General features: G+C 51.1%; 1 protein-coding gene across 4 annotated transcripts; it reads left to right on the top strand.

Moving 5' to 3' along the window:
- The first annotated feature begins 6,082 nt into the window (after window positions 1-6,082).
- SGCA (sarcoglycan alpha) lies at window positions 6,083-16,465 on the top strand. 4 transcript variants are annotated; one of them, XM_019730934.2, is made up of 10 exons: window positions 6,083-6,240; window positions 7,170-7,289; window positions 7,392-7,546; window positions 7,725-7,797; window positions 8,115-8,313; window positions 9,549-9,711; window positions 10,701-10,909; window positions 11,137-11,163; window positions 15,815-16,007; window positions 16,333-16,465. In XM_019730934.2, exons 1-9 carry the CDS (start codon window positions 6,204-6,206, stop codon window positions 15,993-15,995), a joined length of 1,164 nt encoding a protein of 387 aa, XP_019586493.1. In that variant the 5' UTR covers window positions 6,083-6,203; the 3' UTR covers window positions 15,996-16,007; window positions 16,333-16,465. The 4 variants fall into 4 exon arrangements, with proteins under 4 accessions (XP_019586493.1, XP_019586492.1, XP_074176030.1 ...); XM_019730933.2 differs by having other exon boundaries at window positions 16,291-16,465; XM_074319929.1 differs by lacking the exon at window positions 6,083-6,240 and adding an exon at window positions 6,545-6,682.
- Window positions 16,466-18,023: the final 1,558 nt, after the last annotated feature.

The following is an 18,023-nucleotide window of genomic DNA, read 5'->3' as shown; positions in this document are numbered from 1 at the left end:
TCTTTTGTGAATTGTGTTTCTTATCTAAGAAGTCTTTTCCTACCCTGAGATCTCCTACATTTTTTTCTAATTATTTTAAGGTCTTTCACTTTTAGGTCTTTAATCCATCTGGAATTAATATTTATGGATGGTGTGAAGATTTTTCATATGAAAAGCCAAATGTCACAACACTTTTTGTTGAATAGTTTATTCTCTCTCACTGAATTGCAATGCCACTGCCATCATAAATCAAATTCCCACATACACTTGGAACTGTTTCTGGGTACTCTATTCTATTGATCTCTTTGTCTACCCCTGCACCAATACCACATGGTTTTAATTACTATCGCTTTCAAATAAGTCTTAGGGACTTATTCTTTTTTGGAATTGTCTAGTTTCTTCTTGGTCCTTTGCTCTGCCATATGAATTTTAGAATCAGTTTTACTAGCTCTCTGAAAAATCCTGTTAGAATACTTAGTGGACTTGCACTGAATAGATAGATTAACATGGAGAAATTGTCTTCATGATATGGAGGCTTCTTATCCCTAAAATTAATACATCTTTCCATTGCTCAATTTATTCCTTTTATAGCCTTCTTCCCAAATATCTTCAAATGTCTTTTCTATGTTTTTTTTCTGGGTTCTGTACAATTTTAATTTTACTGTGAATGATTTCTTTTTAAAAAGATATTAGTTTCTAATCAATTATTGCTCGTGTATAGAAACACTGCTGAATTTTATCTGTACTGGAATGTTAATCTCTGTCCAGAAACTTTGCTGATCTCTCTTAATAATAACATGCCTAAGAATCTATTGGATTTTCTATGTAAATAATCATACTGTCTGCAAAAAATGTCAGAATTGTGCTTCTTTTATTTTCCTAATCCTTCCATTACTGAGTGGTGGCTTCTCAATCTGACTTCTCCCAGCACTCAGGCTGTACCAGTGGGCAGGCCCTCGGCAACTACTGCCTTGCACTGTCAATTATAAATAAATAAAAGACCCCTTACTTTCTCCAGAGCTTTATAGTCTACAAAGCACTTTGGCGTCGGAATCTCATCCATCCTTATCACCCCCTCTTTACAGAGAGGCGTCCCAGTGGAAAGGGCTCTGGGCCCCACGTCCAGAGACCTAGATGTGCAGAATATTGTTCTGTGGGACCTCGGACAGGCCCTCATGTTCTCGTTGTCTCCTGTAAGCTAAAAAGTTTGGCCAGGGATGATCTGGTATTATGACTCATGACTGATGGCTTTGGGCGGCCACCAGGCTCAAGGAACCCCTTTGAGGGCTGAAGTCCACCAATAAGGAGGAGGAGGAGTCTGGGTACACTTAGGTCTTCAGGCTGGTGCTCCCAAATGTCGTGGGGGAAGGTGGGGAAATACAGAAATGTCCCTGGAAATCGGAGGGTTGAGCTAGATGACGGGGAGGGTGGGGAAGAGGGCATTGTGTGCAGCCTCCTGTCTCCATGCGAGTTCTCCTTCCCGTTTGGAAGAACATCCTCTGGACCCGGAAGAGGAGGACGAGGAACAGCTAGAGTCTGCGGGTCCCCTCCTCCGTCGCCCCCTCGAGTCGCCTCTTCAGCACGCATCTCTGACGCGAATCCCCAACTCTGGGCGGGGCGCTCCGCGGCCACCCAGCCTCTCCACTCCCCCGCTCCGCCCCAATATTGCGCAGGCGCAGGTCCTAGCTGGGGACCAGCGAACGCGCCCTCTCGTGGCCGATTGACAGATCGCACCCTTTGTTGTTGCGCGGGAGGGGGACGGAGAATGATGTGGGTGGAGTCTGGGAAGCAGATGCAGCAAGCAGATCACCATGTCGAGAATCCCTTTCCTTTGTCCCTGATGACAACATATAATCCCCTGATTTAGATGCAGAAGACAAAAATATGGTCCTCAGAGATCAAGAGACAGGTCTAAACAGACCGAAGTGGGAAGAGAGAGGGGGAAAGATGTATTTATTCAATTACTCGCTCATATTCATTCAGCAAACATTCATTGAGATGGGGAGAGACAGGGACAAAGGACCAGAGGAATTAACCTGAGACACTGACGGGCTGAGATCCGACAGAAACCTGGGGAGACAGGAGTGGATGGCAAAGTAGCAGGGACAGAGACCCAGCTAGCTGAGGGCAAAGCTGGGGTAATAGAAATAAAGCAGAAGCACGGAAACCCAGGCTGGGTTAGTGGGGACAAGGCTGAGAGAGGCCAAGATGCAGAGACCTGACCCTCCAGTACCCCACACGGATGCTCCAACTGGTGGGGACCAAATCGGGACCTGAAGATGGGACAGCTTAGCACCAGCAGGGATATTAGTTGCAATAGATTGAAGAAGTCAAATATATGTAAAGCCATAAATTCATAATTATACTACTAATTTTAAAAAGTTAATTGGTCACTAGGGAACCAATTGGATGCTAGGGAACCAATTCATTATTTGGAAATTGGTAAATACAGGAACAGAGTCAAGCATTTGTCCTATCTTTCCCACATGAGCTGTATGCCACTCAGCAACCAAATAGTAAGTGAGGGGCAGTTTTTCTGTCTAGAATTATTCCAGCTAATAAAGGAGGGAGTGATTGAATTTGAATGTCACCATTTAAAAAAAACAACGAGGCACTGAGCATCAATGGCTGCTATGCTTCTGGATGGAAGAAGCAACACCACCACCTATGAAGTGGTCTTGCAGAAGAAAATGGAAACTATACCTGATCAGGACCCTTGATCCAACAGCAGTTTATAGGAAATAACAATTTACAAGACGTATAGAGGTCAGAGGAACACGTGAAAGAACACCATAGAGAGGCAATCAGCAAAACCCAGACTGTGGAAAACTACACAACAAATAACCTGGTTCTCTCAAGGCGAGAGAGAGAGAGAGAGAGAGAGAGAGAGAGAGAGAGAGAGAGAGAGAAGAATTGGAGCAGGAATCTATAGATTTAAAGAGATTTAAAAGGGGCCTGTCAATCAGTTGCCACATGCGCACCTGATTTGAATCCTGATTCAAATTGCAAAAACAAAACAAAAAATTTATGAGAAATTGGAAATTTGAACACTACAGATCTGACATTAAGGAATTATTAACTTTAAGGTCTATCATGTAATTAGGTATAATAATTGTGGTTATGTTTAAAAAAATAATTATTCTCTTTCAAAGATGCACACTGAAATATTGACAGAGACAATGAAATAGGAGGGGAAAATTGAGAGAGGTATAGATGAAAGGAGATTGGTCATGAGTTGATGATTGTTGAAGCTGGGTGATGGATATATGGGGCCTTGTTATATTATTCCGTATACTTTTGTTTTATTTAAAATTTTATAAAATCCATTTAAAGACGTTGTGACCCTCCTCCCTACCTCCAGGCCCCTATGAATAGAAGGTGCTGAGTGTTACCGCAGCAGGTTGTGATCCAGACAGCCCTGAGGTGGGGAGGTCCCCTGGTGGGCCAGAGGAGACTTTCAGGGGACTTGCAGCTTGGCTTCTGGCACAGTCTCTGGTTCCCCTGCTTTGGGGGAGGGGGAGAAGGATCAGTAAGGAAAGCTGGCTTCTGTGCGCCTGGTGGCACTGGGTTTGGGCACTGCCACCTTAAGACAGCTGAGGGTATGAGTGGGTGGCTCTAAAAATAGCATGGGAAGCAGCAGGGGGGAGGGAGGGAGTCACAGGGAGCTGCTGAGGGGCTGAGGCCTGGGCAGCTGGCCAGGCTATGGCACCTCTGCCTACTCCCCCAGAGCCCACTGACTCTCCCTCTGCCTCCAGAACCTTTCTCCCTCTCATCTTCCATCTCTGAGAAGGCAGAGAGGTGCCAAGGTGACTCTGGTACAAACACCACCCTGCCTAAGAGCCTGAGTGGACGCTGACTCTGGGATTTGTTGGCTCTCCAGGGATAGGTGGGGCTGTCAGGTGGGGGCGAGAGAGGAAGGGACAGGGACTAAGTAACCTGCTCCTCAGGCACCCCAATCTATAGGCCAACACCCGCCCCTTGAGGCCCGACCAAGGGCAGGTCCCAGATGTCCTTGCCTGGGGCTGTTTAGGGGGGGTGAAGTGGCAACGCCCTTTGTCTCAAGGCCAGGAGGGATGCTCACACAGGCACCAGGAAGTTTGGAACCCTGCACCCATGGGCTCCTGCCTCCTTCTCAGAGCATCTTGGGAGTGTGCTCCTGAGCCGGCTCTGAGTGGGAAGTCCCCAGAGAGAAGGGCACCTCTCCCACTTCATAACTGAGCTAAGACCCTTTGGCAGATGCGGGAAAGAAGGGGAAATGGTGCTGTGGATTGAGTCAGGACTGGGCTGAGTGCTTTACATGCATTCAGCTGGTCAGTAGTGTGGCCTTGGGGAAGTTATACATCCCTTGTGCCTCAGTTTTCTTGTCTTTGAAATGGGGACAATAATAATACTTGCTTCATGGAACTGCTGTGGGATGGAATGAGTTACTCTATGTAAATACAGAGTATGCCAAAAGAATGTATACACATTTTAATGAAGGAAAAAACTGTATTAAAATTGTAATACAATGAATGATGCTAGCATTTATTTGATTAACACCATCTTTTGAGCGACTATCATATTACACATTGCCACCATAATTCATTCAACTTCAAAAAGTAATACATAGATAACATCTCTTAAAATGTGTATATCTTTTTTTGTCACCCCTGGTATATGTCAAACCTTCGGCACATAGCAGGCAGGAACTAGCTGTCATTACCCGCCAGCATGCAAGCCCCACAGTATCAGGGGTCTGTTCACCTCTGTATCATCAGGGCCTGTTACATAGTAGGTGCACCGTTAACATGTACTGACTTCATGATTTTGTGCATTTCACACACAAGAACACCAAGAGGTGAGGACTATGCTTGCCAGTTTATAGTTGTGGAAACAGAATTTAGAGAGGGCAATTGACTTTTTCTTTTTCTTTTTTTAAAAAGATTTTATTGGGGAAGGGGAACAGGACTTTATTGGGGAACAGTGTGTGCTTCCAGGACTTTTCCAAGTCAAGTTGTTGTTCCTTCAATCTTAGTTGTGGAGGGCGCAGCTCAGCTCCAGGTCCAGTTGCGTTGTTAATTGCAGGGGGCGCAGCCCACCCTCCCTTGCGGGAGTCGAGGAGTCGAACGGGCAACCTTGTGGTTGAGAGCCCGCGCTCCAACCAACTGAGCCATCTGGCACTGGCCCATGTGGGAATCAAACCAGCAGCCTTTGGCATTAGGGGCACGGAGCTCCAACCGCCTGAGCCACCGGGCCAGCCAGGCAATTGACTTTTTCAAGGCCACATCTCCAGTAAGTGGTCAAGGTGGAGTCATGTCCAGGACTGCAGGCCTCCAAACCTATGCCCCCAACTCCTCTGTCTCTTCCTGGCTGGCCCTGTCCAGGCCTCTCTCTCTTCTAATACCTGAGGTACACGCTGGGGGTGCTTGGTCTGTGGATGAGGGCTGGGTGAATGGGCACCCTCAAGTGCTGTTGAGGAAGCTGTCACCTAGCCCCCTGTACCTACTAATTGCCAGGCCCTGGGCAAAGTTTAGGGATCCAAAGATAATAAGATCCTAGTCCACCCCAAAAAGCTGGTTGGTTGGGGTCACAGGGGCTAGGGGCCCCCCAGCTTGGCCTAGAGGAGAACAGAAAGGCTTCAGGGAAGAGAGGATGCCTATACTGAGTCTTGAAAGGTGAGTGAAAGTTTGCCTGATGGACAAGGGCAAGAGGGGAATTCCAGGCAGAATTCAAGAGGGGAACCTACCAGGCTCACCTCCAGGGACACCCAGACCTTGGGCAAAGCTGTGTAGACTAAAGAATGTGTATCAGGTTGGAGGGCAGTGAGGCTGGGCTCAAGCCTGGGGTAGTGTGTGTGTGTGTGTGTGTGTGTGTGTGTGTGTGTGTGTGTTTAGTGGGGGGTAGAGGAGGGGATTCTAGGCAGGATGGCCATGTACAGGAAGTGCCTGAAAGCCACCAGCAGCTAGGGTACTCAGGGCAATGGGAGCCATTAAGGTTTTAAGGGGGCCGGAGGTTGTCAGGTTGGTGGTTTAGAAAACACACTCTGGCCGCCAGGATTGGAAGGCCCTTGTCATGTGAGGAGGGTGTCCACCCGAGATTCAGTGTCTGCTCTGGGTGGGGTTGGGGGGAGGGAAGGCCCCGCTGGCTGAAGCTGGGCAGCTCTGGGGCACCTCCCCATTCCTCTCCCCACCCTCCCCCCTGCTTCTGTCTCTGTCATTCACAGGGCCAGCCAGGCTGAGGCAGCCATGGCAGCAGCACTGATCTGGATTCCTCTCCTTTCGGGCAAGTTGGGGCTTTCTTCGGGGAGAGGCCCAGGATGAGGGGGTGGGATTTAGCCGTGATGACATAGAAGTAAAGGAAGTTCCTCAGGGGACAGGTCTGGGGTGAGGCAGGGGTCAGAAGAACTTTGGGGTGTTAATGCTGCAACTGGTGGGGAGGTGCAGAGAACTGGGGCTAGGAGCTGGGCGCTGGGTTGTGGGGCTGGGAGCCCTGAGGGATGAGGTGTTCTAGTCCAGGGTGGGCCTGACAGCACAGGCCTGGAGCATCATGGGCCTTTAATGGGCTGACTGGGTCGGCCTCTTTCTAGGCCCAGGCTAAATTTGGCCCTGGAAGGGTGCAGGGCTGGCTGGGGCAGGCCCTCTCCCTGGGCCTCAGGATCCCTTTTGCTCAGCTCCTGTTGGCCTCTGGCGCGGGCCCTGTTCCCTCTGTATATTAGGCGAGATGGGTGAGTGGTCCCAGAACGGCTACCCTCCTCCTCCAAAGGTTCCTTCCCTCTCCCTCACCCCTCCAGGCTTCCAGACACTCAGCATGGGAGTTCTTTTCCAAGTGCCCTTATCTCTCGCTTTCTCTCTCTCTTTCTCTCTCACTTTCTCTCTCTCTCTCACACACACACACACACCACCACCACCACCACCACCACCCCTCCCAGTCACACATCAGTTCCTGCTCGCTGTGACCCCCAACTGGGGCCTAAAATGAGGAGTGGGGGGCTCCTATGTATCCAAACCAAACTCAGCTCTGGGTCTCGTCACTGATTAAAGTGTGTGGCACCACCAGGGCCCCACCCTGTTTATTCCTGGGAGCGAGCAAAGGAACCCCTTCCTCTCACACTATTCTCTTGGCCTCTCAAGGGCACAAAGGACGTGGTGGGGAAAGAGAGTGTATCCCGTGCCCAGGACTGAGGCTAGTCTGTGTTTGGGGGGTCCTCTTAGGTCTCCTGACAGAGCTGGGGGTCACCAAGGCCCAGCAGACCACCCTGCACCCACTTGTGGGCCGCGTATTTGTGCACACCTTGGACCACGAAACCTTCCTGCGCCTTCCTGAGCATGTCGGTGAGCGGGGCCTGATGGACCCTGGGATGGGCTGGGGGTGCCCGGCCGGGGCTGGTAAAGGCTCCTATTGTGTCTTCAATCCCTTCTCCTCCCTTCCACCAGCTGTCCCACCCACCATCCCTGTCACCTACCAGGCTCACCTCCAGGGACACCCAGACCTGCCTCGGTGGCTCCGCTACACCCAGCGAAGCCCCCACCATCCTGGCTTCCTTTATGGTACCCCCACCCCAGGAGATCGTGGACGGCAGGTCATAGAGGTACCAGCACGGACCCCAGTGGGCTGTGTCATCTGTGGGTGTTCATGTGTGGGTCTTCATTCACATTCATTTACATGCCTCTAATTTGGTAGTATCTCAGTCCCCTTCTGCCAGGCCCCAGCTGGACCACTTTTCTCCCCTAATCCCACCTCCTGGTCCAATTCCCCATCCCCTCCAGGTCATAGCCTACAACCGGGACAACTTCGACACCACCCGGCAGAGGCTGGTGCTGTTGATTGGGGACCCAGAAGGTATCACCTATCCCAACCCACCCCCACCCTACTAGTGCCAGTCTTGGGGGATCTCCCCTGGAAGGGTGTGTGTGGAAGGGAAGGCTTGGAAAGTAGTGGGGTGCAGAGAATCCTCGAAAGCCTCTGGAGTTGTATTCTTGGCTGCTCTGCTGACAGTCTGAGTGTTGCGGAAGGGCATTTGGGGCCTGTGATGTATGGGGTATTAGGGAGGAAGGAAGGTGTCTGAGAGGATTTGAGAGGAGCTTCGGTCAGTGGAAGCTTGGGAAGGATCCGTGCAGGGCTGGGTGCAGCCTGAGGTACCAACCTGGTCCTTCTAGGCCCCCTGATACCATACCAGGCTGAATTCCTGGTGCGCAGCCATGATGTGGAGGAGGTGCTGCCCTCAACACTTGCCAGTCGCTTCCTCACAGCCTTGGGGGGTCTCTGGGAACCGGGGGAGCTCCAGCTGCTTAACATCACCTCTGCCTTGGACCGTGGGGGCCGTGTTCCCCTTCCCATCGAGGGCCGCAAGGAAGGGTAAGCATGCAACCCAGGAGGGCTTCCTGAAGGAGGAGGCACCCTGCATTCTATCTGGGTGGTGGGCACAGAACACGGGTCTCCTTAATTTCCAGGTGGGGCTTTACCTGCCTTTACATCTCCTCCCCACAGTTCTAGGTAGTTTTGCAGAAGACATCTCTGCTGCAAGTATTTTTGCTGCAAACATTGTCACCACATAACTAATTGGCCATAAGGCAATTTTCCCTTAAAAGATAAAAGAACAAAAAAGAGGGACATTAAAAAGGACATAATGAAACATGAAAAATTAATAACAAGAAAAGACTTGATTGTGAAAAATGAAAATACATTGTTTTCGAAGTCTTTGTTCTTAATATTATATATGTATGTTTTGTTTGTTGTTTCATCTTATTTGACACCACACTTTTTCCTTATCTGCTAAAATTTCTTCATTTAAGAGAAGTATCAGTTTCCAACTAAAGAATTGATAATTAATGCTCTCGAAGACTTGTGAATGTTGTATTCTGCCTCTTTTATATTTGCATAGCTTGGTAAACTTTTGGTTTTGACGGGTGGGAAGGATGACTGCTCACCGAAGGATTTGCAAACTGAGATGTGGTCATTTTCTAGTAGAGTAAGCACTCTGGCTTTACACGTACCTTTGCAATCCAGCTCTCCACGTAGTTGTTATCATCCACGATTTTCAGACCACCACGTCTACCTGACACGGTATGGACCATTATGAGGTTTAAGAGTTATTCAACATAAAAATGGGAGTTCTGCGAGGACTTTGTCAATGGAGAAAAGAAACCAAACTAACAAAATTCATTAAGTCTCCCAGATGTAAACCAAACTGTCATCCAGTTAAATTGCCTTCAGGTCAATTAGTTATGCAGTGAAAATGCTTTCAGCAAAGATGTTTACTAGGAAACTTGCGGACACGCCCCACCACACCCAGCCACACCTCCAAGCTTCACTCTCCCTTCCACTTCCTTCCAGCCACCCCTTCCTCTCTTTCTTGCCTTTCCTGCACCCAAAACCTTTTCCTCAGCACCACACTTCCTGTGCCCCACGAGGACATAAAAGGTCCATCCTTCAAAGGACATTCCTGGGGGCATAAGGCCCCCCAGAAGACTAGACTGTTCTGTGTGCTCTCACCATAACCCCAGCTCTCAGGGTAGCCTTGTAACCCTCAAATCTCCAGTGCCCAATGACACCCTCCCAATTTGCTACTGGTGGTTTCTATCTGGGCCCAGGGTGTACATCAAGGTGGGCTCTGCCTACCCCTTCTCCACCTGCCTGAAGATGGTGTCATCACCTGACAGCCATGCTCGCTGTGCCCAGGGCCAGCCTCCACTTCTGTCCTGCTATGACACCTTGGCACCTCACTTCCGTGTTGACTGGTGTAATGTGTCCCTGGTAAGGAGGGACCCTGGCTGGGGGGGGTAAGGGGGGGAAGGGGGGACACGGGCCCTATCATAGTCTCCTCCCTCTCCCTTCTCAATCCAGTCCCTCTAGTTCTAGTTCTTTCTCTGATTATGATTATCTGCATTCTGTCTCTGTCTTCCTCCCTCCCTCCCTCTCTCCCTGTCTCTCTTTCTTTCTCTCCTCTCTCTCTCTCTCTCTCTCTCTCTCTCTCTCTCCCTCCACCTCCACCTTCTCCCACAAGAGGGCGAGAGAGTCCATAACCCAGACAAGCATTCGCTCCTGAAGTCCCAGAAGTACCCAACCTAACAGCTAGAAAAATCACTCCCACAGAGCAGTTCCAAAACTCTTTCCCCACCAAGGGCCTCTGTGTCACAGCTCTGTCGGCTCCCTTCTAAAGCGTCACCTAGCTAATCTGTGTGCAGTAAGGAACAGCTAGCTGTCACTCCCGTGTTATAAACCAGAGATGCTTACCACTGCTCTTTGGTTATTGAGCCGAGCTTTCTAGGGTCCCGAGTATACTCTGTTCCTGTGAATTGACAAACTGCACAGACAGGGACTGGGAATCAACATTCGTGAGCAGTTGCTATATGCTCGGCACTCAACCTGTTTTATCCTTATGACTACCTCGGGAGACAGGTTCCACTATTAGCATTCCGACTTTATAGGTGAGGAAACTGAGGCACCTACAGGTAAGTCATCCCAGCAAAGCACTTGTCTGAGTCAAGATTCAAACCCAGGCAGTCAGACCGTAGAGCTGTGCTCTAACCATTGTTCAGTCCTGCCTCTCTGAGAATTTCCCTCCTGGCTCCTAGTCCAGTGCTTGTCCTGCTGGGTCGCCCAAGCTGGGAGAGGCAGGCAGGAGGAAACCCTGTGGTTGCATGGGGCAGTAGGTAGCGGCTCTCCAGAACCCCTGCCCTGTTTCCCCGGGGTCTCTGTGTCCAGCCAGTTGCTCGTGGGTCAGCCGTGGGCTCTCTGAGCAGGTGGATAAGTCAGTGCCGGAGCCTGCAGATGAGGTGCCCACCCCAGGTGATGGGATCCTGGAGCATGACCCGTTCTTCTGCCCACCCACCGAGGCCCCAGCCAGAGACTTCCTGACTGACGCATTGGTCACCCTCCTGGTGCCTCTCCTGGTAGCCCTGCTGCTCACCCTGCTCCTGGCCTACATCATGTGCTGCCGGCGGGAGGGACGGTGAGTGTGAGGGGCAGAGGGCTGGGAAGGCAGTGTGGCTGGTGTTCAATCTGTGGGATTCTTTGTGGCACTTGTGCTATGTGGGGACCCAGATCCTTCAGGGAGTGGGGCACTCAGCCAGGAAAGGAGTGAAGGGCCCCTTTCTTGGTGGGTCAGGGCTCGGGTCCTGCATGGCACCGGGAGGGGATTGTGGATAACAGTTAATCCCTTCCATTGCTTTTCCACAGGCTGAAGAGAGACCTGGCCACCTCTGAGTGAGTAGGGGAAAACTGGGGGCTGGGTGGGAGCCCCCGTACACTGTCAAGCTGGACCCTCCATGAGTAGCATAGACAAACCAGATTATTCTGGGATGATTATTCTGGGGCCATCCTCGGCCTCTGAACTCCAGCCCTGGGATGGCTGGATGCTGGATGCCTCACCTATCCTGGCCTGGCCTTCTCATTTTTTGGTCTCCATGGAAGAGCCTAATGTGGGATGGGACGGGGAGGGGACCTACCCAGGCTTCATAGGTCTGCTGCCCTTGTGGGGGAAAGAATTTGGGAAGCAACTTAAGAGCCTTTCAGCATACACACATCCCCACACACACTTTGCTGTGAGTCAGGCACTTGGGTTCCAGGCCAGGTTCTGTCACACAGTTATTATGACCTTTTCTGGCCTTGGTTTGTCCACCCGTGATGTGGTTGGACTAGCTAATGCACGTGGATGGTTTCAATTCCCCCCATCGCTTCCCAAATCCATCTCACCCTTATTTTGCCTAGGTTTCCCCCACTCATGGCTTTACCCCTTCTCCGTGCTCCAGCCCTTTTTCTTTCCCACTCCCTTGAACCCCAGCGATTCCAGGAGGCAGGTGTTAAATAAGTTAGGCTCCTTTAATTCCCACTGCGCAGAGCCTGTGGTGGGCCTGGCCCCGCTGCCTGCTTGCCGAGCCTGCCTCATTAATTGCGGTGGCATTTGGCCACCCTGCGAGCCTCCTTGATTAGCCACTTGTGTCCCTGTTTGGGGCTCAGTGTCAACCTGCGCTGCCTAGGCCGGCACTGCCCAGACCAGTGCTGTCCAGACCGATGCTGCTTCTGCTGCTGTCTCTTGGTCTTGAGCTTGAACTTGAACTTAGAGGCGTGCTTCTTGCACATGCGGAAGGAGCCCCATATCCCCCTGCCCGTCACCTGTTTGAGTAGGCCCTTGTCCACCAGCCCTTTGAGCACTCGCTTGAAGCGCCTCTTGTTGCGGGTCATATTGTAGCCTGCGGTGGTGAGAGCATTCCTCAGGAAGGTCAGGGACACACGGCTGTGCACCCCCTTGTCTGCCATAACCCCCAGGATCACCTTGGATATGCTGGGCTTCCGGGGGGCTTTGGGGCAGGCATGGCACCCAGTCTCACTCTTGCTAGGGGCTTCCAACACACTGGTCTGCAGACGTGCACCCAGGGCGCTGTTTGAGGCTGAGGGCACCGTTGGGGGTGGCAGTGCAGTGTCTTCCTGCATCTCTCCCTGGGGTGGGTGAAGGGAACTGGATGCAAGGACCTCCAGGATGGCGGCTGGAAGTCTCCACTGGGTTGCTCCTCGGTGGGTGAGGTGGGTCTCAGTTCCTGGTTTTCCTCAGAGGCTTCCTAGTAGGGCTCTGGCCCAAGCCTTCCCCTGGGTGGCCAGGAGGAGGAGCAAGGATGATCCCCCACAGCAGGCCTCCGCAGACTTGTGACTCAGGTGCAGAGGGTGGGCAGGTTAGCTCTGTGGTGACCTCAGGGGGACATTGTGAGGCCACCAGAATCCTGTGAGAGTCACAGTGGCCCCATTGTTTCTGGGGAGACGCCAGATAGTGTGGGCATCTGACATGCCAGGTATGCTGGGAAGAAGAGCTGTGGCTGTGTGGGCCAGATGGGTGGTCCCACAGGTGTGTGCATGCACATGTGTTCACGTAGATGCATGAGCGCCACGTTTCAGGTTGTTCTGAGACCCCAGTTTTAATTAAACCCACAATTTCCACCTCACCATCTCAACCTACTGTGTTGAGGAATACAAACATTTTTAGAATCAGAATTATGCCAACATTTATGAATTTTTAGGGGGGATAAATTTCCAGAGTGAATAAAATATAATTCCTTGATCTACCTAAGTTGATTTAATTCCTCAATCAACTTTCTATACAAAGCAATGAACAAGCTTTTTTTTTCTGTTTTCATTTTTTTTTTTTTTGATAGAATTTTTTCCCATAGAAGATCAGTGATTTTTCTATGTAAATTTTATAAGGAGAATTTTTTTCCTCCATTTTTTTGGCCTCTGCTAAATTTGATCAATTATATTTTCTGCCATTGAGATTGTGGATATTCTTTTCTGTTATTTCCACCACATCTAGCTTTCCTGGGTCAGTTTTCTAGTTCTGATGGAGTCAGGGAAATCTGCTTCCTCTCTCAATTTTGAATCAATAACCAATTTTACCACGTGTGCCATTAGCTCTTGTTGGTTTAGATTTTGTGTTATTTCTACAAATTCCTTTTTTTTTTTTTTTTTTGCTTCAATACCTACCATGTTTTAAATTATCCACAACTTGTGATTCTGCTGCCCTCTTTTCACTTACGTCAGATTTTACTGTCTGGAAAGTCCCGCAGGCTCAGCAGCCCTCTCCTGTGGTCTGTGTGCCAGAGCAGGACTCCAGGGGCTGTGTGCTGATGGCGGAGTGTGTGTGTGTGTGTGTGTGTGTGTGTGTGTGTGTGTGTGTGCACGCGCGCACGCCTGCCCATTCCTTCATTTGCCCAAGTGCTGATGTGGAAGGACTGTGAAGGAAGGCACCTTGGTTCTGGCTTCTGCTCCTGCTCTGGAAAAACATCCCAGAACATTTCTCCACCTGTGTGTGTTGCCAGAGTAATGAGATCCAGATGTGGGGCTGGGGGTGGGGAGAGGGCCCATTAACTAAGGCCCTTCATGCACAGGGGCATTACCTGCCTGGCTGCACCCAGCCTTCAGCATTCACACATTTCTTGCTTCCTTTCCCCCTCAGTTTCTCTTTTCCTGGGAATGGAAAATTGTGTTTTGGACAAACTGCTTGCCAAATTCCAGGCTCAAAAGCTCATTTTGACCCTCCCCTAGCCTTAGAGGGTGACTCTACCTCCTCCTGCCTGCCAGACAGGACGGGGTGCTACACCCCCCAGGAGGAGTGTGGCCCATTCAGCAGGAAGCTGGCAAGTGCTTCCTGTAGGCTAATCTCTCAGGCTCCAGCTGGAGTCTGTGTCCACTAACTGAGGGTTGGGCATGGATGAGAATCACTTGTCCTCGCCAGTTGATCTCATAACCTAGATGCAGGTGGGTTGCTTCTAGCCTACCTGAGGCCCCATTCCTTGAAGAAAACCAATTCTTATTTGTAATGAAAAGTCTGGGCTGTGTCAGACCTGGCAACCAGGTAGTCTGGAAAGATGTCTCCAGGCTGGGCCCTACAAATGTGGGTGGGTTCATGTAAAAGGACTTGGAATTATGCTTCCACTGGAGGCCATAAAAAATAACACCAGTGCTAATAATAGCAATTAAAGGCTCCCTATACTAATAGCTACTATTTGCCACATGCTGACCAGGAGACACATTCCAAGTTTTTCCTCTATTAACTCATTTCATTCATACAACAACTGCATTGTAGTTGAGGAACCAGCACAACAGAGAGGTTAAGTAACTTGCACAAAGTCACACAGCCCGTAAGCAGTGGAACTCACATTCAAACCCAAAGCAACCACTGTGCTACCCTACTCCTCAGAATGAACTAAAACTTGCCTCTGGATAGCAGAAAGCAAGCCCATGAGAATAGCAAATGAGAATGAGTCTGAGCCTTCTGAGGAAAAACTAGAGCTAGAGTTCAGAAAGGACTTCCCAAGGAGTGGGCTGTTAGTTCGCTCAGCTGCTGGGATTTTAGGCCAGTTGAGGGTGGAGCCTGGTGCAGGCCTCAAGAAGCCTTGGTCTCTGGGGGCAGCCAGTTACCTCAGTTGGTTACAGCACGATGCTTATAACACCAGGGTTGCCAGTTCGATCCCCGCATGGACCAGTGTGAGCTGTGCCCTCCACAACTAGATCGAAACAACTACTTGACTTGGAGCTTATGGGTCCTGGAAAAACACACTTAAAATAAATTTAAAAAGTTAAAAAAATTTTTTTTAAAAAAGAAACCTTGGTCTGAAACAAAGACAGGGAAACAAGACTCATTGTCTGGAGTTAATCTATGCCAGGGGCTGACGAGGGTGGGGTGGAAGGGCTCAAGGTACAAAAGGAGCAAAGGAAAGGTCTGAGAGCCAAAGGATGAGATGGTCAAGACCTGGCAGGACATGGGCAAACAGCTTGGGCAAGAGCTAGGAGGTGGGAAAAGGTGGAGGGTGTAGGTTTGCCAGACTAAGACAGGGTTGGGGGCGAGGAAGAGAATTGGATGATCAGTAGTGGAAGAGAGTATTAGGGGAGGGAGCTGAGTGTTAGAAAGGACCTAGAGGATCTTCAGGGTATAAAAACAGAAAATAAAGCCCAGTAAATGCTGGCCTCTGGAAATACATATCCACTATGGGTATCTATTCATGTCTTAGTATCTCAAGAGCTCTTACCATGTACCAGGCACTTTTCTAAACACCCATTTAATCCCCACAACAATCCTATGAGGTAGGATTTTTAGCCCCATTTTACAGGAAACTGAGGCATAGTTAAGCAACTTGTAAAGGACACATAGCTTTGAATCCAGGCTATTTGCACCCAGAGCCCATGCCTCAGTCACTGGGCATTGAGCTGGCACTGTTTGTCCTCCCTTCACCCATCAGGTATGTGAGTCTCCTCCCACATAACAGGTGGGGAAGACTGTAGGGTGGCTCAGAGGCAGTGCCAGGCTGCACCCCAAAGCAGTGGGGGCTGACTCCCAGAGCTGATGACTCTGCTGGCCATGTGCCCTCAGCATCCAGATGGTCCACCATGACACCATTCGTGGGAACACAGAGGAGCTGCGACAGATGGCAGCCAGCCGAGAGGTGCCCAGGCCACTCTCCACCCTGCCCATGTTCAACGTACGCACAGGCGAACGGCTGCCTCCCCAAGTGGACAGTGCCCAGGTGCCCCTCATCCTGGACCAGCACTGAGGGCCTGCCCAGGTGGGTCCAGCTGGGCAGTGTCAGCCGCATTTTGGGGAACAAGGTGGCCTCTGTCTCAAGGCTGGAGAAGGTGGTGGGGGTTGGGGAAAGTCAAGGGAAGGGCACACAGACCTGCCCACCCTACTAAGGAAGCAGTGTGGGGTGGGGGTGTGCTCAGCAGTGCCAGGGCTATATCCCCCAATGTCAGGCACTCAGGGTCAGATGTCTGGTCAGGGTGGGGAAGGAAGAGGAACCAGGGCCTGGACCTACAGCCCCCAACCCTCTTTTTTCCCTGCTGTTCCAGCTCCAGCCCTGGCCTCATCCTCCCCTCTCCCCCCATCACCAGGACCACATCCTTCCTCCTGATTCTGGCTCCGGGCCTGATGGACCCCAGGATTGGAAGAAGCCGAGATGGAAGGGGGCAGGGTGAGGGTATCTGGGGTAAGTACCCCCAGAATAAATACCTGCCGTTTTGTTCATCTATTGTGCATCTAGTGCCTTTGTCTCAGCAGCCTCCCCCCAGCGCTCATTGCCTCTATTTCCCCTTCTGCCTCCTGAGGAGCCCTTAGAGGCAGCCAGTGACTGCCAGCCTGCCCTTTGGACTCTTGGTGTTTGGCTGTTTTCTCAAATTCTCTGGAAGAAAGAGGCACCTGTAGTATGTGGCCCTGATCTAAATCCTCACGTGAACCTGACAGCGGGGGATTACTGGATCATTTTATAAGAATACTGAGGCCTAGGAAGAATAAGTGACAAGGTCACAGAGCAAGCAAGTGACAGAGCTTGGATTCAAACCTGGCGTGTCTGCCTCCACACTGCCTTCTGGAGGGTTGAGAGGTTCTGGAAGCAGGAGATCCAGGTTACCTGCCCAGATGCCCTGGAAGGAGAGCTCCTTTGATAGTTGTGTAGGGAGAGAATCCAATCTAGACAGGGAGAGAGGGGTTGGGTTCCAGGACCCTGACTGCCCAGTCTCAATGCCCCCTTCCTGGTGGGCTCCTCCAGGGGCAGGACAGAAGTGTCACCAGCTTGGCTTGGTCCCCATGTGAGCCCTGGACAGCTGAGCTGGCCAGGAAGAGGCCTGAGTTTGTTTTTCCCACGTGGCTACAACCAAAGCAGGCTGAGCCACACTCAGTTTCATGTCTGACTGCTCCCTTGGAAGGACAAGCTGGAGAAGGGACACAGAGAAAGGAGGGAGTGGAAGAGCAAGGACTTACGGCCCAGGCCCCACGCCCTGGCTCCAGGTGGCAATTCCAAGAGAACCCAAACTAGAGCAGGCCATCAGCCAGATGTCCCTGGGCCTCTAAATCCCTTTTTGAGTTCTACAAACCATGCTTGGGACCCTCCACTGTCCTAGAGCTGACTCTCAATCATCCTTCCCCAACGCCCCCACTCTCCACCTGGGGCTGGGGGGCTGGGAGATGGGGGCGATGTGCAGGGAGTTCTCCCTCATCTGAGACAGGGGCCAGGCTTGGGGATAATGGGTTGGATGGACCAAGTGGGGTAGCCCCCTGTCTCATGGAGGTCGCTCCTGGGCTAAGGATCCCTGAGGAAGACTGAGTCTCTGAATACTGTTTCCCTGTGTTCAGAAATGGATAGGCAAGGGGGTCACGAAGCCCCAAATTATCCTTAGACCCCTTTCCCTTTTCTCTCACTCCCCAGAATCCCCACCTTCACAATATGTCTTGAAGTCTTCCCCTTCTCACAGCCTCCACTCTCACCTTCCCAGTCCTGTACCAAGATCTCATTCCTGGGTCAGCGTGGGCTGCTGTGTGCTGCCGTGTGCTGCCAGGAGCGCTGGTGGCCAGCGTGAGTGGCCAGCAGCTGGCGAGAGCTGCCAGGGGCTTCTGTGAGCGGCCAACCAATGACGGGCAACCGACTGCCTGGGCGGGGGGTAGCGCAAGGCTCATAACACCAGCATGGGCCAGGGACCTGTGTCCTACACAACTAGACTGAGAAACAACGGCTTGAACTGGAGTGGTTTGGGGGGGGGGGGTTCAGGGAAGGGGTGAGAGGCTGAAGAAGGGGTAAAAAAAGAGATCT

Source organism: Rhinolophus sinicus, linkage group LG15 (assembly GCF_036562045.2).
Source record: "Rhinolophus sinicus isolate RSC01 linkage group LG15, ASM3656204v1, whole genome shotgun sequence".
Classification (NCBI taxonomy): Eukaryota; Metazoa; Chordata; class Mammalia; order Chiroptera; family Rhinolophidae; genus Rhinolophus; species Rhinolophus sinicus.
The sequence above is the reverse complement of the archived record's forward strand: the minus strand, read 5'-3'. Positions and strand labels throughout refer to the sequence as shown.

Bases quoted from the DNA above. Each gene is read 5' to 3' on its own strand.
- SGCA (XM_019730934.2), top strand. From the start codon at position 6,204: ATGGCAGCAGCACTGATCTGGATTCCTCTCCTTTCGG. The intron at 7,290-7,391 runs GTGAGCGGGGCC...CCCTTCCACCAG, and splicing joins GCGCCTTCCTGAGCATGTCG to CTGTCCCACCCACCATCCCT. The intron at 8,314-9,548 runs GTAAGCATGCAA...ATCTGGGCCCAG, and splicing joins ATCGAGGGCCGCAAGGAAGG to GGTGTACATCAAGGTGGGCT.